Here is a 25,905-nt window from a genome sequence, read left to right as displayed (position 1 = left end):
TTATATCACTGAAAGGTATTGAGCAAAATTGGCTGTGTTTCTATACAGATAATTCTGTTTAGGGTGTTCAAGCTTTTAATTATAAGCATATTCCCTATGTCTTCTAAACAGAACATATTTTGTTAACAATTATAATGCTTTTTACACATCGTGTAGATAATGTAGCATTATTCATTTGCACTTTGCTGCAGCTAATTAAAAAAGTCTGATGTCCACCTCTTTTCACTCAATTATAATGTAGGAAGTGCTTGTCATCACCCTTCAGAAAGAACTGCAAAACATTATCTCAATAATGATTCATTAAAAAAAAAATAAAAAAAAATCAAAGACTGAGCATCTTACAGCCAGCCAGCTCCACCCTGTGAAAACTTAAGTGGAGACCTAGATACAACAAGGATGACTTAGCACATTCAAAATTATCATTTGGGGTCCCTGTATTTTATTCCAAATGTCAAAGCCACTCAGGACTACAGGCTCTTTTGCTACACTGTCTACAGGAACTGCAGACTCTTGTTCTAGCACTGGATGTGTCAAGACTTGTTTGCCTGGCAGTGCTCCAGGACACTCCAGTCTCTTAAGACCTGCTTTGTAGCACACACCACTGTTCATAGGACATGGCACATATGCCTGCCAGAAAAGCAGCACTGCTGAAGTAGTTCCTCCTCCTACACAAAATGAAAGAAATCTTCAATGTCTTTTTAATTGTCATTTTAGTAGAGGAACTAATAGATCAACATTTCTATGAAAAGTTATGTGAGGCAGCAAAACCTACTACCTGGGATGCTGTCTAGCTTCTGATAGCTAAATCTTGCCAGGCTTTTGTGGTATCAACTAAACAAAGCAGCTAAAGGGTCAGGGAGAAAATAGATGAGTCATTAAGGGCTTACTACCTATCAAACTTGTACAGGATATTAATGGAGTGTATTATGATAAAATATATGCTTAGCTATTTCCCCTGGTTTGACACTTCTTTTCTACTAAAGCCTGGCAAAGTCATTGTAAGGCTTATATAGAGGATTTTCTGCAGACTGAGAAATGTACAGCTGAGACTTCTCAGTAAGTCTTAGCACATACTGAGAAAATCGATAACACTCTGAACTTGCCACTTGCCAAACTCTTTCTATGGCTACTCATCATAAAAAATTAATCTATGTTTTGCTGCCTGAAAGTGGCAGCAAGTTTTGGCAGAGCTGTCTCAATGGTGAGAGATATTGACTGTGAAGATACATGTTTTCATGAAATTGCATCAAATAGTGCTTGATGAGATTTTCATGAGAAGTATAGCAGCCATGCACTAGAATCAGAAAACTGTTTTTAAAAATGGTTTTCCATTAGCTTTGAATTGTTTCTGGGTTGTATTAAATTCAGGTAAAATCACCCTTTACTTCTCCTGGTATTGTGGGGTCTGTGTGGATAAGGGCAAAAGCTGGAGGTGCTATGCTTATGGGGTGTCAAAGTTTCAGTGATCAGCATCACAACGCTGTTGGACTGGCTCTGTAGACATCCTCACTGCATGCAGATGAAGATGGGAACCCAAGCAGCATGAGAAGTACAGCTGTGCCTTAATAGGAGTTACAAAAGCATCACAATTATATGGGCACCTTGCTCTCAAACTCTTCTGCTTCTTTCAGGTCCCGAGGAAAACCATCAATTAGGAATCCTTTTGTATCCCCTAACTTGGAAACCATGGCTTCCTTCAGTAGCTCTAGGACAATACCCTGCATTGGAAAGAAAAGGAGTTAGTTTAAGTAAGAAAGATTGATACCTTTGTTACCCTGACTTCCGTCCTACACCCTTAAGAACTGCCTTGTTTTGCTAAAAGCAGGTGCTGTGAATGCAGATGTTTCTCTTGTCATGCAGGTAGCAGGGCACCTTACTTTTTCTTCTCTCAGTACCAGATGCACTACAAATCTAGAGTTGCAACCCATCAATGAGTTCCCAAAGTATCCTCTAGATAGCTGGGAATGTTTCACAGTTTCAAAATTAATGTTAATGCTTGTGAAACCTTGGAGTACTGCTGCAGCATTTAGCAAACCGATTGCTTTTTTTTATGCTATTGATGTAATTATATTACATGGAAAGTGATAAGAGACATCTGACAAAACACACCAAAGAGCAAAGCAATCACAACTAATCCTCAGCACAGCTTTTAGTTTCCCCTGGACAGCACTTCCCACTATCTTTCATTAACAAACACATCCTCTGATCTAGCTGCATTTGCTGAAGACCCACCAGGAGTGGGAACTGCAGACCTGGTATATAAAAATCAAGTCCAGCTGAGGACACATTCTGCCTTCATAGTCTCCATTAAATTGCAGTCCAGCTGCTCTGGGATGTCAGCCAGCTCTGCAGGGAACTGCCATAGGTATTGTAAATTAGAATAGCTGCCAGGATGACCAGCTCTGAATCTAAAATTTGAAGCTATAAAATGGGCATAAAGTTTCTGTTTCCTGTACTTATTCATTTTGCAATGCATAGTGCAGCATCTGTCTCACTGTATTTAAGGACTAACTTGTTGCCTATGTGAGTCTGAAGTTGTAAGGAAATACTGGCAAAGAAAGGGGAAAGAAGTGCCCCAGATGAAGAATCTTTCCCCTCAAGTAGCAGAGACGTTTTTACTTAAATGGGTACCAGCAGCTCTAGCCTTCTATTTCTACCCTTTAGACAATGTACACACCACAGCCTTTGTTCAGCCATTAGAACCACAAATATAAAACCATGCTTACGCCAGGCACGGGATCACCACACTCCATGATGTCTTTGATCAGTTTACTTCTCTCTGATAATGATGATAACTCATTTTGGAGAAGATCAACAGTGGACATGTGAGTAAATCCGTATTTCTTGGCTAACTGTTCACATTGGCTACCTTTGCCAGAGCCAGGGCCACCTTTGTGAGGAAAAAAATTCCCAGAATTAGGAAGGAGTAAATATCTGCCTTTTATAAATATGCAGAAGCAAATAAAATGGGAAGAAATTGATGAGACTGCCTATTTTGCCATTTATTTTGCAAAAACACTCTATACAATAGAAAAAGTCACCTGTTTCCCTTCTGCTACATTATACTGCTGGCTCAAAAATGTCTACCCAAATTGAAGAAGCGTGAAATCTCTTGTAGAAAAGAACCTGCTCCTAAAAGACCATTACCAGGTCAAGGAAAACATGAAACAGACAGCCCATGTAGAAGGGTATTTGACTTGACAGCCGCAACAAATACTAGAAATCAATGTTCATCCTTGAGAGGGAAATATTTTGTCCCTGTTTACTGAACGGAAAGATCTGGGAAAAGAGATGGTGAAGCCTTCCTCTGTTATGTGAGATGCAAGTACAGTAATTAAAGGCCTTTGTGCTGAGGTAAACGTACGAGCAAAAATTCACTGTGTTTGTGGCCTCTGAATTGGAAAATTTGCTCGAGCTGGTATGTCTGCTGGTAACTAAGAGCCAGGTACTGAAGGTGCTGAATGCTGCTGGAGATTTGGTGATGCCGCTCCCTGCAGCTGGGGTGCTCTGCAGGAATGCTGCAGGGGAGAGTTGGAGACCTCGGCACCACCTGCTCTTCCACATCCACCACTGTACTCAGCCAGGAGTATCCGAAACTATACCTGAACCAGGCCCAGAGTTAAACATCCAGAGGGGTGAGGGGCAGTCTCAGGTGACAGGGCGCTCAGGTGCAGCTGCTCATGTAATTTTTCCACGGGCTGAAGGGAAGGCACCTATGGCTCCCCCAGCTCCCTACAGCTGCAGGTTGAGTGCTCATATTCCCAACCTCCTCCTCTCTTTGTCTCCCCAGGGGCCAGAGGCAAAGGGCAGCAGCTCAGGAGAATGCTGCAGGTTTTCTCCTAACAGAAAGGGCACCTCAAGCTTTCCTTCTTCAGGAGAGCTGCCACCACCTCAAGAGTCCCAAAACTCTGCCTCTCTGCCAAGCGCCGTTCCTGAGGCAGCCTCAGGAGCTCGGGACACTTTGATCTGCAGGTGCTGGCATGGCCCTGCCCCACCTTCTCCATGGAGGTGTCTGCTTTTCCTTCCTCACCCTGACAGCCAACCCTGGGAAAAGCCAAGTGCCCCCTCAGCAGCTGGCTGAGTGGCAGCAGCACCCCAGCCAGTCTGGAGAGCCCAAGGAAATTTCTGGAAGGTGTTTCTGGAGGAACCGGCTGTGGGGCTGTGGCTGAGGTGAGCGCTCCATGAGGGCTGAGGGAGGCCAGGAAAAAAAAAGCTCCTCCTGTGACAACATCAGGATTCGGGGAGAAATTTCAAGGTGAGTAGCAGCATTTTTCAAATTTTTATGATCTGTTCAGAAGATCTACTGTGGTAGGAGGTAATTATATTCTTGCAGGGAGACAGTGCTCAAAACTCAAAAGAAGAGATTAGCCCAAACTACAAGAACCAAACTCTCTTTCCAATAAAGCTTTTTTAAAGTGTGTAATTTGCATACTTATCAACTTTAGGCAACTGCAAATATGACTGCACAACTCTGTTATGTGCAGTTAAGATGCTATAAAATATGTGATTTTTCTTTTTGTTTGTATTTTCATGAACAGATACAGGAATAACACGTTCACAACAGAATGAATTTGGCACTGTATCCTCCTGACTTGAACTTTTTTCAAATTTTGCATTCACTTTAAGAAATAATTACTCTAAGTATATAATTTTTAGAGAAGTTCCAGTCCTGTAGCTGAGAACAAAAATCAGATCATAAGGCAGTAGCACCTAAGGAATGACTTTGTCTACTGTAGCCTGGTGTCTTTTATTTTACCTTCACAAAGACAATTATCAGCCCATGGTGTGAGAATCACATTTTTACTACAATTTTAGCCAGAAATATCTTTGTCGCACACTCAACTTCTTGCCAGCATGGGTTGTTTTTCTATTGCTTTAATAAAGAAAAAATTCTTTTGTAAAAATATCAATTGAAAGAAAACAAGAAATAAATAAGAGTGGCTACAGGGAAATAGCTGGAGGCATTACAGGCAAATTTTCTATAATAAAACCATTAAATATGTGTGCTGGCAATTTTTTTTCTGGTCTGTTTTCGTTTGTTAGATTAGTAAGTTTGTATAAGCATGTGCTTGTTTACACATTCTGTTTTGTGTCCTTGAATACACTAGCAAGTGCATTAATTTCATCCTATTTGCCTGATGTATATATACAGAATAAGAAAGACCAGCTATAAGGATTATTTTATGTTGGTTTTATATAGCTGTTTCTCTTCTGAATGTAGAGCCAGAATAAATTTCCTAACATGCCTTCGTATACTAAATAAACTAGCACTCCTGAGAACTAAGAATACAAGAGCAATTTTTAGTTGTTTAGTTAGCAGCTAAATATTTTTAAAAGTTGATGTTTTTCTATACCACCTTCTTCTGTTGGTATTTTAAAAGAGAACAACGTCAGAATGACTGATTATGCAGGGCATACACCACGGTGAGTGCTTCCAAAATATTAAGTAAAGTTAGCTAATTTTGTTTTTTTACACAAGAGCTCCAAGAAAGGTGAGATTAAAATCTTGAGCTCTTTAAAGAGATAAAGACATAATAAAATGATATTTTTGTTTTCCCAGTGGCTCAGTTGAGATAAAAAAATCTGTTCCCTCTTTTATTGTAAAAGTGGAAATGTCCTTGAACCAATTTTTTCCCTTGTGCTGTCATCCTTTACTCTGCCCAAATATATTTCGGTGAAACAAAAAAATATTAACTGGTCCAAAATATTAACAGTCCAATTCATGGGAACTTGCTATTTGGATTAATCATGCTGTCTTCCAGTTTTAAAATATGACATGAAGATAAAGAGTTAAATGCTAGAAGTGGCCAGAAGAATTATGAGTACACTGTGACCTGTGGAGTGTGTAGAACTACCAGGAGTTCTTCACTGTGAGAATGCCTTTATGTTGTACTGCACTTAGCAATACTAGTATATCTTGCTTTAAAGCTCATTCATCAACTTAATAAAAAGAGAAGTCACAGATTTGAGTAAATAAGCATGATTTATCAGTCACTGAGAGTGTTCCTGGAAACTGAATCTTTTGTGTGTCTCTTTTGCTTACTGTTTATAACAGAAAGCACAGTATCAGGAACCAGGATACAAAAATTAGATGCAGTTCTGCATGTTTCTTTTCTACAGACAAGTTTGGGCTAAAAGGTCTGTGCACTCCCTTAGTAATTTCCCTTCTGTTATGTTGGTTCAGCTGTCTGTGAAACTGTGTAGGGAGACCTTCTGGTAAATAACTTTTGGCAGCACTGCTGTGATAGTTGGTCTCCTTTCTCCATTTAATTACTCAATGCAGAAATGCTTCATGGAGAGCACTTGAAAGGGGGAAGAAGAGTGGTCTCAGTGGGTAGGGAGAAATGACGACTGCCCGAGCAGGAGTGTGGATGTTTCATTGCAGTCTGCATTAGATCACTGAAAGATCTCAGTTTAAGAATTGAGTCTCTTACATCTGCTCTCCCTCATGACCCAGCCCCTGACAGTGGAAGACCACAAACCATGGCATATGATTCATCTGCTTGTGCCTAGAGCACAATGTCACAAGCAGATGAATAAATGCTGCTGCAGAAAACCAGGACTGCCCCTGGGAGTGAGCCTGGACAGGAACAAGCAGTGTAAGCAGTTCGTATGCTGGCTTTGCTGCTAGGAATATTAGCAAAGCAGAATTGTCATACAGAGAGAATGGGATCTGATGACTTCACAAGAGCAACTTACCAGTTTTTCATGTATGATTTTAGTCTGAGTGAAACCATATAGGAATGATGCTGTTATTTAAAAACAACAACAACAAAATCTCTCTTCTGGAAGATGATTTTAGTCAAAAAAACAACCTGGAGCATGTATTGGGAGAGTGATGTGATGTTCTGGGACATCAATGAGTTTTCATCCCTCTTTAAATGTGTAGCTAATGTCATAGAAAGTTAGAGAAAGCAGTTTTCGCCAGATTCTACAGTTGGTGATTGGACTGACTGGGATTTTAAGTAAAAGCACTGTTCATCCTGTTTTACTGTAGAAGGAGGTGTAATACAGGTACTGTAGAATAATTTAAGTTGGAAGAGACCTTATCTGGTAAAGCCCTCTACTCAAAGCAGGGCTAATTTAGAAGATCAAATTGTTTGAGGTCTGACACACCTTAGACAAAGCAATTTTGGGCTTTTTTTGGATTTGTTTGTTGTTTTTTGTTTGTTTTTTTGTTCTTGTATACACAAGAAGATAGTGTCTGCAGCTGATAATGTTTTACCTGTAAATATAGGTGGCCATCTTCAGAGTGTCAGCTGACAAGCTGGTCTTAATTACATTGAGTGTAAATCATTATCAGCTTTGGTTCATCAGAGTATAGCAAGGATTCTGCAGAGGAAGTTGGTAACATTGACTAAATTTTAAACTCTACATTTAAAAGTAAGCTGGGAGCTGGTCTCTTATCCAAAGAGCAGGAAGATTTCTGACAACTTTCTGCTCCTCCTTTTGGCCCCAACCAAACACAAATGTGGTTATGTTTTCTGAAACTCCTGTGGACATAAGGAGGGATAATGTTTCCAGTAATGTCTTTGTATTCTGCTTTCTTTCTAGTCAAGGTATCATGAGCTTGAACATTTCTAGTGCTCTCTACTTCAGTGGAGTACTCTAGCCACTGAGAATTTAGGATAGTTTTTCCCTCTTCCCTTTTCACACCCCATCCTGGATCCCCTACCCCAGCTTGACAGTTTTCTTCTGCTTCCCTAAGGTTTCCTTTGTCAGTGTTCAATTCACAGTGAACAGACTTCAGCTCTTGACTGACATGTAAGAAATGTTTACTGCTTAGGCAAGTGATACATATTTGAGTAGTGTGTAAAATGCTAAACCTGAAGTTCACACAGGTCAACAATTGATTCAGGCAGATTTACCTTCAATTAAAAAAATAAAATAAAATAAAATTGGGGACACTCCAACTGAGCACCAGCAAGAAATCTATTTCTGGGAAACACCATTTAACTTCACTACCTAGATGGAATAAAATCGAGATGTTTCTTGCAGCCAAATTAACAACCACAAAGGTTTAATTTTGGTCACTAAAAAAAAAAAAAAAAAAAAAGAAAAAAATTCAGAAAAAATGTCCTCACTCTTCACATCAGGCTTCAAGAAGCTTTAGGGAAGGAGAATGTGAATATGTTGGAGAAAAAATTTAAATCATTCTGAGGATTGAAGTCTTCATTTACAAAAGTTATTTCACAGATGAAAAGGTGAAGAGACCTGGGGTTTTTTGTTTTTTAACTTTTTTTTTCTTTCTGTTTTTTTTGTTTTGTTTTGTTTTGGGGTTTTTTTACACCTCAACTGTAGATTATAAATCCAGTCTTGTAACATTTTAATTTATGCTGGTAAGGCAGCTTTAATGTGGAAGATAATAGAACAATTCTATAACTGCACAAGAACTCGGGTAATTTTGAATGTGTTCACAGTTAACCATACCTCCTGCTCTGAGCTTTACACATCTGTTGTTAGCATGGTCAGATACAGATTAATAACATTATAGTTAATCCTCATACCCTTTCAAAAGACTAAACACCACCTGTAAATACTCTTAACCAAACTGTTCTGCTAAACTGTAAAAGAAATCATATAATCAAAACTAAATAACATGAGGACTTTCAAACATCTCAGTAAATTAGGAATCTGACTTACCAAATACAAAAATTATGTTTGATTTCCTCAGATCTTCTGAAAAGTCTAAAATTAAAATAAAAATTCTTTAGTTGTCAAGAGGTACTAATTTTATCTTCACTACTAATTGTGTAACACTCAGGCAAGATGATCTGAATTTATTAGGTTTACTTTCTGCCATAACTCACTGAATTATCAAAGGAGTTATTATCCACAAGCCCATTTATCTCCCAGTTTTGTAGTTCTCTCTGCAGACATGATAAAATTATTTTACCTAAAAATTAGAATTTGAACATACCCACCAGTTCTTTAAAAAAGAGAAAGAAAAGGAAAGGAAAAGAAAAAGTGAAGCAGATACATCTTAGAATCATAGAATGGTTTAGAACCCTAATGACATAATAATATGCCTCCCGAGCCATTGCATTTTTCTCTGAATGTTATTATATTATAATTGCTATAGAAGTTTGACCACATGCTATTCAGATTTTATATTCTGTGCACTACATCTGAGAGGCAGCTAAAATTCAGCCAAATAAGAACAATACACTTAAATCCAGGTTTTCTTCTCATTTTAGCACCAAAACTACTGTATATACTATAGCTTTGCCTTTTACTAAACCTGTAATTTTTTAAATAGCAGCACCTTACAGTCTGTGTCCCAGTCACTGTCCTGTTATCAGTACAGAAGGCAATTTTGTGCCATCTGAGCCTGCTGGAATATTATTGTAACCTGACTTACTCACTTAGAAGACACATTCATTTATCATATACAATTTTGGATTTGATTATGTGGAATTTACATCTCTTATTACATAATATCATTAGTTGTGAAAAGTTTTGATTGATCCTTGCATTCCCTTTAAACTCTTAGCAGCTCATTCCAAGAAGCTTTTTGTAACTATCAGTTCCTAAAAATACCTGAAATCTGATGCTAATTAACAGTAATCTTTTCTAATACTTTTTGATACACTGGCCTAAAGAGTATAGAAATATCTTTTACAAGCTTTAATTTGCATTCACATGAAAAAAATCCTTCTAGACATAATTTTCACAATATAAATAACCTGAATTCATTTTACCATCTAAGTAACTATTAAAATAACAGGGAACATCAGAAGTTTCAAAATTAATGGCAAATGATACTGAAAAAGAAACTCACCTCCTGTGCTCTCATAACCAGAAAAACTTGACTGATCCTCCTCCTGTTAATTGAGCAATTGACAAATTGAAATGGATGTTCTACATAGTTTGCATTTCTTCTTACATCTGCTTGTATGTATATCCTAGTATCTTCTCCATAATCTAACCTCTCAGATTTAAATCTTTGTTGAGACATGGTTAACAATGTCACAGAAATGGTAGTAGTACTGTCTCAGTTGGCAGAACATGAGCGTGGAGAATCCAAGGGAACTTGAGATGATTAACTGGCCCATACTGGTTTTGTGAGGAACAGCTTTCCCAGTGTCCAACTGCACAGCTCCAGTGTGATACACAAGCAACTGGTGTGCATGCTGGATTGCTTCCTAAGTAAATATGGTTTGATAAGCTGTGAGTAGTGGAAAGGCCATATTAGAGTGAGCTCTAGATGTGAGCTTCAGTATTAACACAAAATTAGTTTTGGTCTAAACCAACTTCAATGTATTTACCTTCACACTGCAACACAAACTAGAAGTTGTTACAGTGGCTGCTGACCTCCAAAGAGGGATTAATTACATCAGGAAAATGAGAGGGTTTTTTTCCTCATGCTTGCTCACTTGGAAGTATTTTGTTAAGTACCGTATACTGTACAACCAATGAGGAATGACAAACACTGGCCAGCAAGGTATTAGAGTGTTAGGGATTTCTTTGATGTTCTTATAAATCAGATGTGCTGGATGTGGTCTTGTTTATGTAGTGTCAACATAGTCACACTATCTGTGCTTTAGTCTGGACTATGAAATATCAATAACAGTATTGACAGGCTTGTATTAAATCATCAGTACATAGTACCAGCATGAATACATTACGCCAGTCCTATCAAAATAGTGTAGGGTTATCAAGCTGTAGTTCCTTATAGTTCTGCTTCAGGCTGCTGTCAGAAACAGCCACTGTTAGAAATCCCCATAGCTGGGTGAACAGACCAAAGGAAACAAATGGCACAGTGAAGAGAATGAGTGAACTACTGCCCAATGTAACTTGCAAGGCTCTTGCCACTTCATGCTCCTGTTACCACTGAAACAGAAGTACCTTTAATTAGGCTGAAGTACCATTACACTGGCTACATTAGAACACGTTCATTTTTTAACTCAGTAATTCTCAGACCATTACAATGCAGTAAGAGAACAGCCATCTTAAAAGAAAAAAAAAAAGGTGTGGGGGGGAGGGAGGCAGGCAAAATTAAAAAAGCAACTGGGTCCACTAGCTTTGCAGGAGAGTATTTCAGGAAAAAAAAAGATTAATCTCTTTTTGTACAATTCAAGTGGCAGTATGAACATTACATGCTTTTTCTTTGATGTAATACGATGAAATATTTGATCCTACACAGAATATATTGCATATAAAAGGCTTGGGTTTAGATTGAGCTTCTTATCATGCCTTTGAAGGTTTATGAATCAAAATAATTTTAGGGGCAAACTTTAAAGTTTCTTCAAAATCCAGATCATAGTCACAAGTTTACAATTAAATGAAAGACACTATACTTCTTTCAAAAACTGCTTTGTTTTCCACTGCAGTGGCAGAATGAAGCTGCCTCCTTCGGTAGAACAACAGGTTATCTAACTAGCAAACCACTGTAATGAAAACTCATTAAAGTGAATTCTAACTACAACTCAAAAGAAGCTAAGAGCAAGTGTGACATTCAGAACCCAGAACATCTGACTTCTTGTAATTTAGTAACGGTACTAGCAACTAGTAGTGGTACTTCACAGGTAAATGTGGTTAAGTTACTGTCTGTCACTGCTAAGCTGTGAAGTAATTTTCATAATAAAATAGTCACAGCATATAAGGAAATTTTACAGACTTCTCTAATTTTTTTAGTTTTTCTGCTAATGAATTAAGACATTGGAGTCATCTCACTTTAAAGAAAGAAATTTTTTAAAAATTCTTTTGTGGGTGTGTCTAATGATGGAACACTTTCTTCATTATGATTTAAGCTTGAATGCTTCAGGAAGGTGGTGAAAAGTGCCTGGTACATTTTATTCAGACTTCTAACAAGGGTTCCTCCCAGAATTTTACTGAAGAGGATAAGTAAGTAATCATGGATTAGGATGAAAGGGGGCAGTAGTGTGAGACCAAATTTAGACTGCAGCATGATTGTTGCCTAAGCTTACACTCAATATTCAAGATTGAATTTGAGAATGTAAGTATTCAGAGGAGCATGTTGGGCACAAAGTATAGAACAAACAAAACCAACGTGTTTCTCTGCCTAAAAATATTTGTTGACAATTGAACTTAATATGTAAGAATATTTAAAAAAGCAGCATAGACAAGCATAACTTTAATACAGAATGACATAATACACAATGACAGGAGAAAGTCCAGGCAAGCACTGACTCTGTAGATTTATCTTGGTGATCTCATTACCAGCCCTTAGGTGGGAATGTAGGTTTAGCACTCCCCAGTTTCTCAGCACACTGTAGTTGTATAATTCTCCCTTTGCTGTTAGGTATGCAAAACACTCCTGTAGCATTTTACTTCTTAAGAGAACACTACTGTTTCACATAAATTTTCCCTATACTTCCTTTGGGAATAGAGGCAAGGACAGTATTTCCATTTCACTAGAGATATTAGGTAACTTGTCGATGTAAACACAGTTATATATGGAAGTAGAATTAGGTTTAAGACTTAGATTTCTTTCACCTCTTTAGCCTGAAGTATATTAACTTTGAATTCTTAGTCCTTAATAAAGTACCATCAAATGGAATCTCGGATGCTTGCAGATGGTGCTTCTACATCAAGTATCCTTAAAATGAACTTTAGCTCAATTGATTTTTAAAATCTCTTGCTGATTAAGGGAGTCAGAAAGCTGTATGAGATGTCTGAGCACTGCCTGCCCAAATGATCTGTCAGCTTCAGCACAGTGCAGTTTGTCATGATCTGTGTGGCTTCAGATTTTGACATGTGTTTGCAACTGGATTTAATAGGCACATACCTAATCACAGATTGATCTTTCAGCTGTATGCAGCCACTATTTGTAAAAATGTAGTTATCCCTGAGTGGTTTCCTTATGTTAACTGGAAAACATAAAGACCCTGAGCAAGCTTTAGTTAGCAAAGCTAAGTGTTGGAAGAAACTGAGGCTAGTCAGAGTTCAGCTGTGGAATTTGCTTTTTAAACTCCTGTTTTCTTTCTGTAAGTATGAATGTTTGGTTTTTATGAAATATGCTGGGTTAGCTGCAGGTTTTATGTATGGGTAATGGTCCCTGGGAATGGATTTTATGAGCCATACAGGTTGCTTGACTTTAAATTTGATTTATGCTTTATTTATCACTTTTTGAGGCTGAGAGGCTTTCTCCAAGTGTTAATGTATGCCTCTAGAAAGCAGGGGTGACTCTGCTCTGACCTCCTCTGGTCCAGAACTAATGAATAGGTGTAAATAAGACAAGAAGCAGTGTGAATTCACTCAGACTTCAAGGTTTTTCTTTCCTGCAAAGGCATAGCTGCTTCTCCTGTTCATGTTGCTCAGCAGAGTGAAGTTAAATGTGTCAAAATGGAAGAATAGAAATTAAGATGGAAAGCAATGCTAATGTTATTTGAGTTGGCATTTTGTTTTAGGAGAAAAAAAAGTTTTGCACAACCAGAAAGTGTGAAAATACCAGTGTTTGTAATAGCATCTACAAAATGCTGACATATTATTAGATCTCTGATTTCATCTTTAGATCCCTATGATTTCCTTTTGCTTTTGGGTTTGTAGCAAAGACAAAATCTCTATGCAACTATTCTTTTAAAATGAACTTTACTATCAGTTCTGAAAATAAAACAAATTCACACCTATACAGAGGTGGGTGTTAACTAATTTTTATCACTTGTAAACCAAGATCAAGTTACCTGTCTCTTAAAGATGAGCAAGATTTTTTTCAGATTATTCATGCTTGTTTGATAGCATAAAGAAAAGTAACTATTGGTAGTTTAGAAGGGAAAAATAAATCTTATTGCTATAAAAATGGTTGGCTTTTTGTGACCTTCTATAGGGTTTTTTTAACGACAAATATATATGTGATTATTAAGCATGAAAATGTAAGTGAAAATTATGTTACTTCATATTGATTTCCAGACACTAGAAAACTGGAAAAAAATCAAATTAACTTTCAAGGGCAAACTTAACCAAGGAACCAAGTATGCTGCAGAAACACCCCTCCCAGCATGGCAGCAGCATTTTGCATGATCACAGGAACAAAAGTGTGTTCTGGTAAACAAAGTCCTTAATTTGCAATTTTGATACGGGGTTTAGAATACTGAACTAGAGGGGACAGCATCATATCAAACTTGAAGAACTGGGACTTGATTTTTAGGTGTCTTTTTGTTTTGAAAACACCTGAGAAACTCACCACCCAGATTATCTGTGGATAGTTATTTGTTGCTCATTTTAAAACACTTCTGTTACCTACAATATTCAGTACCTTTTCAGTAGATCTGTATTTATAGAAAGTTCCCAGTGCCTGCACAATTATTCCTAGAAGTTGTAGCTATTTTTTCCTTTATCATTCCTATTTTCTGTAAAAAGCCCTCAGTCCTTAAGCAATTCTACTCTATGTGGAGTACTTATGCTGCTTGGTATGAATTCTCCCAGGGGCTTTTTGTCACATCAAGCCAGTGCAGCAGGGGACCTCTGAACTCAGTGCTGTCTAACTCTTTCTTAGACTTCTAAGGACAATACTTGTGAATGATCCCTCAAATCATACACCACTGGCACAATGTGCAGAATCTCTTGGCAGTATCAATTAAATTACCAGAGGGAAAAAAGACACAAATGCTTTGATAAGATTCAGTTGAGGTAGAACTCGGTAATTGCTTCTCTTGGAAGAACTGAAAGTTCAAGGAGTTACTTTAGTCAAATAACCATAAAAATGTTTGCTTCTGCTTCCATTCATCACCATGGCACCACCCATTTATTTTGTTAACATGAGCTCCATTATTTTATGAAAATCAAACTCGCTGCCAAGTGCAGTAACCCTAAGTAGTAACCTGTAATTAATTTTAAAGATTTGTTACAAGAATTTGAACCATCTTTACAAATATTAACAGCAAAGGAGTCAAGTGCAAAATGTAACTATCAGTTGTAATCTGAATTGTCTAAAGACGTTCAGTTTTCTTTAAGACACATGTATTATTTTATTTCATTCTTTAAGATGAAGGAATTTTTCCTCTATCATAAATATCTACAATGGGCAGTATGCTCAAAAATATATTTTTTTTCTTGCTCCCCTTCCAAGTTCTTTCTGCAGTGTCATACACTGCAGCACTCACCCAAGATTCTGTATAGTGTATTTTGATATATTCTGTATAATATATTTTGATATAAAGCTCTGTTCTTTACCAGTCCCAGTTTAGGACTGGCAGTGAAAAAAGAGAAATAGGTTGTTTAAGATGTTTTAGGATGGCACCACAAAAATGAGTAGATGCCTTTTTCCCTTGTGTGTCAGATGATCAGGTCTTGAGACAGTGAGTAAGAGCTACTGCACAGACACATAACACAGAATTGTGGCAGAAAGGATGAAAAATGTAGACCCATGGAACGTAGCTTAGCAGAACAGACCTCTTAATATACAGAAGTAGAGCATCATCTGAAAGAACTTGGCACAGAGAAGGACAAGAGTAGGGTGTTGTAAAAATAAGCCCAGCATGTGGTCTCAGATCCTGTGATTTGCTGCTATTAAGATAAAAGTTGACAGCTGTGCTCAAATTCTACCTCTCAAAGACCTTCTCTGCTCAATGGTTGACTGAGCATATTCTGGGTTTACTAAAATACCCATTTATGTTTTATTAGAGAGATTTATAACTTTCAATAAGGAAATTTTACAGTATTTATAAAGAACTTCTCTTTTAAGAAAGAATTAAATGATGGGAAGAAATAGGCCACTCATCTGAGATGCATTACTGTGAAGGAATTCTAAAACTAGGCCACATCTCACTCCTTATTATTGGTATTTAAGCCCAAACTGACTGAAATTGACTACACAATCATGAGACACATAAAGAGTAGAAAGACACCAAATATGAAACATATGGCTTTCTGAAAATACATAGCTTTTTTTAAAAAGTGTTTCCAATTTATCCAGAATAGCCAGTTGTCTGTTTCAACACATGTTATTTAAAGAGCAGTTTTGAATCCTATATAGTAAAATAACATCCTTGTGATCACTGCTATTTAATATGTAAATGTAAAAATACTGTAGTATCCACTTTGATAGTGATTAAGAAACATTAAAGTTCTATAAAAAGCTGTTTCTTCTTCAAGGCTTTAAAACATAGGAACTGTTGCTACAAATATTTTTAAGGGTGGGCTTTGTTGGCTATCTTTAGGAATTCTGGGCTGTGTGAACAGAACCTGCCCACAGACAGGTGTCTGAGTCTTGGAGGCAGGGAGGGGAATGACTTTAAACACACCTTTGTATTTCATTATCAGCTTTAGGTGCAATATAACACCTTTGGATGTGGAACCTACTTGCATCAGCTGTGCGGGATCCTGATGCTCCCCAAGAATCATGCAGGTTGTCTGGGCTGTAAAGGTGGACATGTGAAATGCAGAACTCATAAATCTAGGTGTAAATCTATATTTTGTGCATGAAGGGATAAAGCTTTCATTTGCCAGTGGAGGGACAGACTGATGTGAGGGAGGAAGGTGCACTAGCCTACTGCTAGAAAAATGAGTGAGGTACTGTGAATTGTAATGCTTATTTCAATCTTAAAAAATAATATAGAACTCCAAAATACAATTGGTTTAAGGTACACTTTGTAGCAGGCCAACCACAGTACTTTGTTTCTATAACTGATTTTTTTTTTCTTTTTTTAAGCATTTAATAGGATAGTTTCCATGGCAACTTGAACTGAACAGATTGTTCATGGACTTCAGTACATTTCTATTAAGCATCTTTTCTCTGTAGCTAGGCCTGCCTCTCCAGCTCTTCCATCTCTTTGGATGCTTATGCATTATCTCTTTCTGCAGATATCCTTAAACTAGCTTGGACTCTACCTTTCTGTGCTCTTCAACAAAGACTAATGTGGAGGGAGCAGAGTTTTGCAATCATTCTCTGAGTTTCCTAGAGTCCATTTTCTTTTCTATTGTGTACTCCTGTTTCAATCAGTTTCCTAGTAGAACATGATCTGTAAGTCAAATTGATATCCCAGCAAAAGAGAAATGGACATCACAGAAACGGTCAGCATTAAAAGCCCAAATGCCTTCTTGGTCATTTTACTAAGAGCTGTAACAATTAATGCTGCATAGCATATGACTAAAACTGCTGTTATACCAGAAGTTCCTTATGTCCTGAAGTAAAGAGAAAGCACATGATGAATACAGTACATTCTAGATCTGAGCCCTTAAATTATTTAATCTGTGTTTATATATTTTTGAAAGGTAGCTATAGAAGTCCCCACGAAAATTTCTCCTAATGGAGATGTGTAGTTTGTTCTTTGCTGTACTGTAAATGTTAACTCCTGGAGCACTGTAGCTGGAGGGTTAAATAAATTACTTGGATTGAATATTGATGTGGAAAAAATGGAGTCAAAACATGGTGACAAGTAACAAGAAATTTCATAAATGAAGGAAATGGTCTTCAGTCTAATCTAGAGAGCTCTAGTTAAATGAGGCTTTCAATCTGCTGCTGCCCATCACTTTTAGGATTATTTGTGTTCTGCTTCTGCATTGAAAATACTTTAAAGGTCTTTTCATTATCTCTCTTGAATATTTAAATTTCAAGGTATGAAAATCAGGCCAGAAACACTGTTACAGTCTTGTTAGCAACAGAGTCTGTTTTTCATCAGTTCATTTAAAGCTTTCCTCCTGCTCCCCTAAAGCTTAGATTTGTATGTTCTCTGGGTGGAAAATGGCAGTGAGCTGTAAAAAGAATTATTACTACATGGCAAAAACTTTTAATCAAGAGCTTGTTTCCTCTTGTTAGAATGCAAGTAAGTCTCTTTGAGGTTTTTTTTACCTCAACTACATTTTGGTTTTCTTGTTGCTTTTCAAGTGAGCTGTCACATGTTCTAATTATAAAACATCTTGCACTTGCAGCAAAGAGTGGGTTATGCATTTTTAAAAAATTCAATAGATTGCTTATCACTGCTGAACAGAAAAGCTTTTATTATCTTCCAGTCTCTTTTACATCTACTTTTCCTAGGTCTTTGACACACCTGGGGAAAAAGCAAGAAAGGCAATCTTTCCTTTGCATGTGTCATTGCATTCACCTAATTGCATAAGCAAATGCAGTCACTGGTAGGACATGGAAATGCCTCAGTTATGAACTTGTCACTTCCTTTGAGGCACATAAATGAGTCTCCATGTTTGGTAAATATGAAATATATTCCCTCCCCCCAGTATGAAAAAAGACTACAGTATTATTTTACTTGAAGTTTACCTGATTTTCATGTTTCCTAAATTTTGAAGTTATCAGTTCTGTATGTACTTGTTCAGGTGTGTATTAATTCTACAGGCATTTGACTGTATGCTTTAACTTTTTCTGCAGTTAGTCTAAATATTCCTCAGACTCTAGCTAAGGATATCTTGAAAGCCTTATTTTCACAAGAAAATAATTGATAGGATCCATTAATGCCAGTTTTTCAATACTCCTTGGCTTGAATGCATTAAAATAGGCCAGGCAGTAGTTTTCTAATTAAATACCAAATTATTAAATATAAAAATTGTCTGATCTCTGGAAACAAGTGGTATTGTATTGCCAGCCAGTCTGGCAAATTTGAGAAACTGAATGGTGAGTATGAATGAATCCAGTTAACATGAAAACCTGTAGCACACTTGAGAGCATTCCAGCAGCGAGAGACAATCCCTATTAAATCAGATTCTAGTAATGACTGAGTTCTGCAGATTCAGAACGTTCTATAAAGTACAGGACTTCCCTCATTAGAAGCTATACAGTTGCACCCAAAAATGAGCAGCCCAAAATATATTCCTGATATCTTTATATGGTTGAAAACATCTGAATCTTACCAGGTTACTGTGCTCTTATGATTTTCAATCAAGTAATTGAATAGTGCAATCAGTACCCCAGAAAAGACTATGGAGATAAGAAATTCTTGCTTATTATTGTGACCCTGGATCTTTCAAGGTCCCTTCCAGCCCCTAACTTGCTGTGATTCTGATTCTTCTACAAGGCATTTTCAGTGAGTGGTACTATCTACTTTTCTTTTTTTTTGAAGAATGTATTTCGGTCTGCTGTTCCAAAAATCTAGATTACTTTTTCTGTAATACAGACTCTTACAGCTACAGATTTAAGAAAGAACAGAAAAATAATTTAGTGATTTGGAGAAAAAATTGGTTGGTTGTTTCCCTCCTGCCTTTCAGTTCTGTAGGGACTTAATGATAACAAGTGTTCTAGTTCTTGAAGCACTCATCCATAGCCAGTAGAAAACCATCAGCTTGCTTTTAATTTAGTTAAATGAATTTAATTGAATGTTCCTTTATAGAATGCACAGGACAAAGCTCAAGTTTTTTCTGAGTTATTTTAGATTCCATTTGCATTCTATATTCCTCCAGAAAAGTCAGGTCTTAGCCTGCATTAGTTTTGATTTGCATTTTTTGTAAAGCACTTCACTGTACTTTGTAGCACTCCTAGATGAGCAGATGACCACACCATTAGTTGGAACTACACCACTCCTTGTTCCTGCCTGCCAGGAAGAGAGGATATTCTGGAAGAAGTAGCATGCATCTTAAGAACTCTGAAACTTTGGCAGAGTTTAGGCTGGAGATTTTGCTGTCTCATTCCAAGAAAAAGAAAATGCAAAGGTCTCTGTGTACGTCCGTTTCAGCTGTGCCAAGTGAGACTCGTGCCATGCTGTGCCTTTGTCTCAGGACGTGTTGTACACTGCTCTAACCCCCAGCTCCTCTTGTTCAGTGACCACCAAGATACTCTGCTAAAATTCAGCCATTTTTAGCAGCTCAGCTGTGTAAGGTTGCTTAGAAACCACTCTTCTTATCCTGCACGTTCTCATGACAGAGAGACATGACAGATTTCCTATACAATAACATCACTGCATGACACATTTGTATCCTGATATGTGTGCCTTTTCCACTTGAGATTCTCTGAGTAAAGGTTGTTGATGCTTCACATGATTCATAAACAGTATGTAGTAAATCACTGCAGTGTTAAATAACTGCCACAGTCAAAATGAGCTCAAAATGAGCTCAAAAAATGAGTTTTGAATGCTAGCAGTTCCTCACCCCTGAATTCAGATATTGATCTTTCTTTCCTGAGAATAATTTCTAATTTTGTTTTCAGACTGGGTAGCTAGATGGTATTATATTATATAATCTTCATACCCTTCTTTGCTTCTGTATGTAATATTTGCACCACTTCAAAACTAAATGGTAAGGGATTTTGGTTGCAATTGCTTTCACCTTTACATTTTCTTTAAATTTGTACAAGGCACTTCACATGAACTGGGCATGAAAATATTTATCAGTAATAGAAATGCTGATATGTTTTAAAATGTCACTAATAAGTATCAAAGGTATCAGCTTGCAGTTGAAGATAGTGAGTAATTTTTAGTCACTTCATATTTATGTATCTCTCTTAGAGTTAAGGGTGTTGTTTGGTTTTTTTAGAACTGATTTTAATTCATTCCTCCTTCTCTGTTAACCATGTTACACTCTTGCCAGAACAATAATGCATTGGTCTGGCAAAATAATGAGAGAAACTAACTGCCACACTGGGCAAAAAGAATATTTGCTACTGACAAAAGCAATAAGGACCTGCCCCAGTCTGCTTGTTCAGTCTCACATGTAACCCCATGTAACTTCATTTAAAACTGCAATCAGTGCTTTTATGGACTGTGCAATGTATTATAAGTGAAACGTATAGTTAGAAATTATAGATTGGTGTAATTTTCATATATTTGTTAGTTTTATTTTGTAACTATAAAACTTGTGTTTATTATTTGAACAGAATTTCAAACATTATGGAACCAAGAGTATAATTTTTTTAGTGTTCAGACACTGCCAAAATGTATTTAGAATATCACTGAAATGCAAAATTGATCATCAGCATAATCAAAATATGATTTAAATATACATTATGCTTTATAGGGAGCAAAGGTCTAAACCATGCAATAAAGAAGTAAAGCAGTCCAGAAAAATATTATGAAAAACTTGATAGATTCCTGCACTAGAGAATGTTCTAAGAAGGATTTATGAAAGAGATTTAAAATAAGATTTAGAGACAGAGGCAAGCTGTCTGCTTGAAAAAGCCAGACTGAAATGACTGAGACAGAACAGAATTAGAAAAAGAACGTTGCAGGTGAGAATAAAGTGTTGCATTGAATAATGTGGAAGAAAACCAGTGAATGAATGAATGAAAATTCAGTTTTGTTGGTCCTAATTTTGTCATTAGCTTTAAGATTTCACAAGAAAAGATATCTTTTGTGAATAATGAGGAAAGAGGTGAGAACATTTACAACTGCATTTAGTTGAATGATAACAAACACAAAATAACATTCCTTGCCAAACAGTTCATGAATCTAGAGAAGTGTTTGTGGTGTTCATGAAGACAATGCAAGGAGATTCAAGCAAAAGTAAAAGGCAGAGAACAAAACATACAAAACCACCACCCTTAAGTATGGTGATGTGACTGGCAAATGGCTTTTAAAATATTTGTGGTTTAAATTATAATTCATTAATTTAGTGCTCATCCACAGCACAGCAATAATAGTGTTTATTCTTAGCACAATATCCAAGCTACAGGAACCTCCCATGTTTCAGCTTGTGCCTCTTGCTTCTTACACTGTCACTGGGCACCACTGGAAAGAACCTGGCTACATCTTTGCACACTCCCTTCAGATTTCTGTACACATCAATGACATTCCCCCCCCAAGCCTTCTCTTTTCCAGACTGAACACTCCCATATTTCACAGCCTTTCTTTGTAGGAAAGATGCAGGAGATAATTTTCATGGCCCTTCAATGGTTCTGTCAAGGAGCTCTCCATATGTTGTACAGGTGAGCCCAGAACTGTTTGCAGTTCTCTAGATGTAGCCTTACCAGTGCTGAGGACATTAGAGGGAAAAGATGTATACAACCTTTTTCACCCCTCTCTAGCTTTCTTTATTTCTGTGTACAAGGAAAATGCTATCAAAATTTAGTTTTTAGATGTGGATAGAACGGGATCAGCAGAAAGGCTGGTTTCAACATATGGTGAGCATTTGTTGGTTTATTCTTAAAATCATGTTTCTTTTTTTTTCAGGGGGAGAATGTTTGATTTGATTTTAGTTACATTTCAGACTTTTTGTATTTTCCTGCCTCTGCCTCTTGAAGATTGTTTTACTCCCTTTCCTTAAATATAAAATACACTTAGAGTGTGTACCAACATTTCTATTTGCCAGTATTTTAAACTTTGTGGAGGAAACTCAGTAATGTACAGTAAAGGAAGATACGGGCTCTTAATACAATAACAGTCACACGGGTTAACCTCTGTGTATCATGAGCCCTTTGGCTTACATGCTCTTAAAATTGCACCACCTTGTTCAGGCAAATTGTATAGCACAGTATGTATGTAAACTAGAAAACTGGCTAGAGAAAGACCACAATATATGAAATTACCTGGTCTTCAAAGTCAAATTCTGTATAAACAGTATCTCCAGAATCCATAATTAGACCGCAGTCAAGTTCACTTGGCCCTAAAATAGGAAAAGAAAATTAGACTTTAGAAATAGACTGGAAATTTTCACTTTATGTGAAGGAATACTATAGTATTTCCAATTGTTTATATGCATGCAAAACCTGTGATCCAAGGAACCATTCAGATGTGCTGGAGTACCCAGGAGAATGGTATTCCATTAACAAAGCCTTCAAAACATCCATGTAAGCTACCACAAATCTTAATAAGGAGTGGTTATGCCAAATGGTGAATTGTTTCAGCCAGATGGCAAATTTATTGGGCAGAGTGTTCTCTGTGCCACGTCTTGCAATTGGGAAATGCCACAGGGATCTTGTCTCAGGGGAGAGTATAAACCATGTTTAGGAAAGAGAAAGGAAATAGTAACTAACTGGTGATTAGCAGATAAGGATCCTGGAGTGATGTTGATGGGGGACCAAAGCTTTCATCCCCATTCCTATCCTGCCCCTTTCCAAGGTGACAGTGTGGCTCTGCCCCTTCCCCCCATCATCTTCCAGTAGCAGCATCAGCAAGTCATGAAGCCTCTTGAGCTTGGGATGACAAAATTCCATTGCTGAGAAGCCTTGGCCTGGCTGAGCTTTACAGTTTAGCTTCAGATGAAATGCTGAAGGTTCAGGATAACAGAAACTGGGCTGGATATTTCTGTAAGTTTTGCAGGGGGCCATTGTTAAACTGGAATGGGTGGTTAAACCTCTTTCTACATAAACACAGGAAGGGCATAGTATGGACACATTCATATTCTGGTATTATCAACCCATTCTGATTATCTCAGTCCTGGGCAATAGGGAAGGAAATAATCTCCTGTGCTTTCCAGATGGTGCAGACCTGAACCAAATCCTGCACATATCAGCACAATGTTAAAATGTCAGCAGGCGTGTGACTGCAGCAGTGCTTTTCACAGCATTATTAAATTGAGAGTAACAAAAACACTGTAATGACACCCAGAGATCTAAAAATTGGAACCAGTCAGTAGCCATGAGTGAGTCCAAACACTCTCCACGTGGGGAGCAACAGGTAACACAAGGGGAAGTATAAGATGTGCTTTTTTATGTGCCTTCATGTCCCCAGTCAGACAAGATCACTGATGAGGAAAAAACTCCCTCCTTCCTGGGTTACAGATGAATCTACTTTGTATGTTGTTCCTGAAAGCACTGGCACTGAGGATACGTAGTTTTAAGACAGCTGCTGACCTGGGTTTTCTCACCATTAGAGATCGTGGCTTACTGAAACAAGCACTGCCAGTAACAGATTTTGCAGTTCAGTTTGTGCCACATGCATTTACATAGGATCTGCTTTTGTTTGCTTTTAAAGTTTATGTAGTAGCAATCTATGTAGATGGTGAACTAAACATCTTGGAGAGAGAGAATAGAGGAGAGGAACTGGATGTCACGATGACCAAAACCATAACTGCTTGTAGAGACAATGACTCCAGAATATCTTAATTTGCAATCCATATTACAAGTGCTGCCAAATTAATCTCTGATGCAAGTTTTTGGACTATGTAAGAAATACCAGGGAAAGACTTGGGTCTACCATCTGCTGGTATTTTTGTTTTTCTTGTGTGGTTTTGGTTTTGTTTGCTTTTTTCTTCCTCATGCATTCTTTACCAGGTTGCTATAAAAACCAACAAAACAGGAAGAGATTGTATTCTTGCTGCCACAGAACGCTACACGTATGTATGCAGCACATTCTCTGGCAGATACACTTTATGGGCTTTTGAAAATACCTGTCTGTAAACAATATATGCCACCAAATAGATTTACAACTACTAAGAGAATCCTAGCTTTTTTTTTACTTATTACACAGCTGACACGTCACTCTTAACATTGTCATTGTTGACAATATAATTTAACTAAGCCTCAGTCTTCATGAGAACTGGCCTACCTTGACACATCGATCACTTTTAGTGGTACTTTTGTGCAAGTATTTGATTAACTGTCACTTTACTTAACCAAGAGCAGTATGTATCCTCAGCTAGAAAGGTTAAGATGAAATATGGTGCTGCAAACTTAAATGTAAAGGTCAGGCTGAAAATGAATACTCATGCATAATGTATCTTAGGTGATAAAAGCCATAATGGTTATGCAATTTTAATACAGCAAAACATCTTAAGGCTTCTTTTTTTTTTTTTTTCTAACTAGGACATGAGTTTCCTTGGGGACCCTTAACTCCTTTTTAAGGAATATTCAAGGAATGCCAGGAATATTGAAAATATGCCATTTTTCAATGAAAACTAATAAAACCCACAACCATATATCACTGAACAGAATACAGATTTACCCACCCTTCTCAAATTGCCTGAAGACAAACATACCAGGAATGAATTGAAGCAAATGGACACTTCCCAGGAAAAGATAAAGTAATGAAGGGGATATAAAACAGTACTTATGATTTCCCTGGTGCAGTATCAATAAACATGAGTAGCTTGCTCTATCCTCAAAGTCAGTTTGTTGTTGGAGGGAGCATATTTTGCTGAGTTTGGACTAAATCTTACTAAAATGGGTTTTCAGGGGAGGATGACAGTTCACTAATTAGCTGCTTGTACATGTGGCAGCAGAAGCTTACCAGATAGCTACTTGGCACAGCACTGGGAGTCAGTAATCCCACTGGTAGGCAAAGCTACTGACAAAGCTAAAACCAAGGGGAAAGTGTTGGAAAGAAAGGATAATTGATAACTCTGCCCAGGTTTTCTAAGCCCAAGTTTCAATCAGCAATATTTTATGTGAAGTTTGTGGTAATGTTTGGCTATCAAAGGAGAAACAAAATGTTGGTGAAAGGAAAAGAGAAGGATTGATTAAAACGTTTGGAAGTGAATGCGCTCTGCTGCTTTCAATGAGTCTGCAGGCTGCACGTCTTGTGCTTTGACAACAAAACATCTGATCATAAGTTTCATTGCTTTTTCTAAGTTGCATTGTTCTTCCTTGGATAAGTTGGTACACTGAGAACCCCACAATAAAAAATTAAGGCTTGTTTACTGTTAGGAGGGAAGTCTTACGGTCTCAATTGTCTGCATTCCTTTGAAAGGAATGCCCTGTTCCTTCAGATAATCTCAGCTCTTAGTTAACTTAGAGCCTTTGTGTGCTTGTATGAACTTAAGTGCAAACTGATTAACTACCAATTTAAAAAGGGGAAACTCAAAAGTAAAATAAATTTTAAAAAGGCATGAAAGCTCTACTGCCATGGAGAAACAGCTCACAAGCACAATCTGAAAAGGTACTCATATGACTTAGAAAATGCTTTCTCAATATTGCATGCATGAAGATGAGGTAAGAAAAACCTGGTCATTTTCACGTGCCCTGTGTTTCCCTTAGGAAAAAGCCCAGGATTTTATTAGGTACACTACTGCACAATTAAAAAAATAAATCAGTTGGAAGTTTTTATTAGATCCCTGTTAACTGAATAATCAGCTCTCCAGGGAGGAGCAAATTGCTGAAAACCCCCCAGCAGATCAGCCAGAATGCATTCC

The 25,905-nt window shown here is 37.4% G+C and overlaps 1 protein-coding gene across 1 annotated transcript in view; it reads right to left on the bottom strand.

Moving 5' to 3' along the window:
* AK5 (adenylate kinase 5) overlaps positions 1–25,905 on the bottom strand; it is a 73,075-nt gene that overhangs the window by 11,725 nt on the left and 35,445 nt on the right. Inside the window, exons 8-12 of the mRNA XM_071750442.1 lie at positions 22,364–22,440; positions 9,782–9,824; positions 8,644–8,688; positions 2,727–2,890; positions 1,602–1,718 (exon numbers count right to left, since the gene is read on the bottom strand). Of these exons, the coding sequence (XP_071606543.1) occupies positions 1,602–1,718; positions 2,727–2,890; positions 8,644–8,688; positions 9,782–9,824; positions 22,364–22,440 (446 nt within the window). The remainder of the gene's footprint in view (positions 1–1,601; positions 1,719–2,726; positions 2,891–8,643; positions 8,689–9,781; positions 9,825–22,363; positions 22,441–25,905) is intronic.

The sequence above is a fragment of the Heliangelus exortis genome, chromosome 8 (genome assembly GCF_036169615.1).
Source record: "Heliangelus exortis chromosome 8, bHelExo1.hap1, whole genome shotgun sequence".
NCBI lineage: Eukaryota > Metazoa > Chordata > Aves > Apodiformes > Trochilidae > Heliangelus > Heliangelus exortis.
Note: the sequence above shows the minus strand (reverse complement) of the source record. Positions and strands in the feature narration are given on the sequence as shown.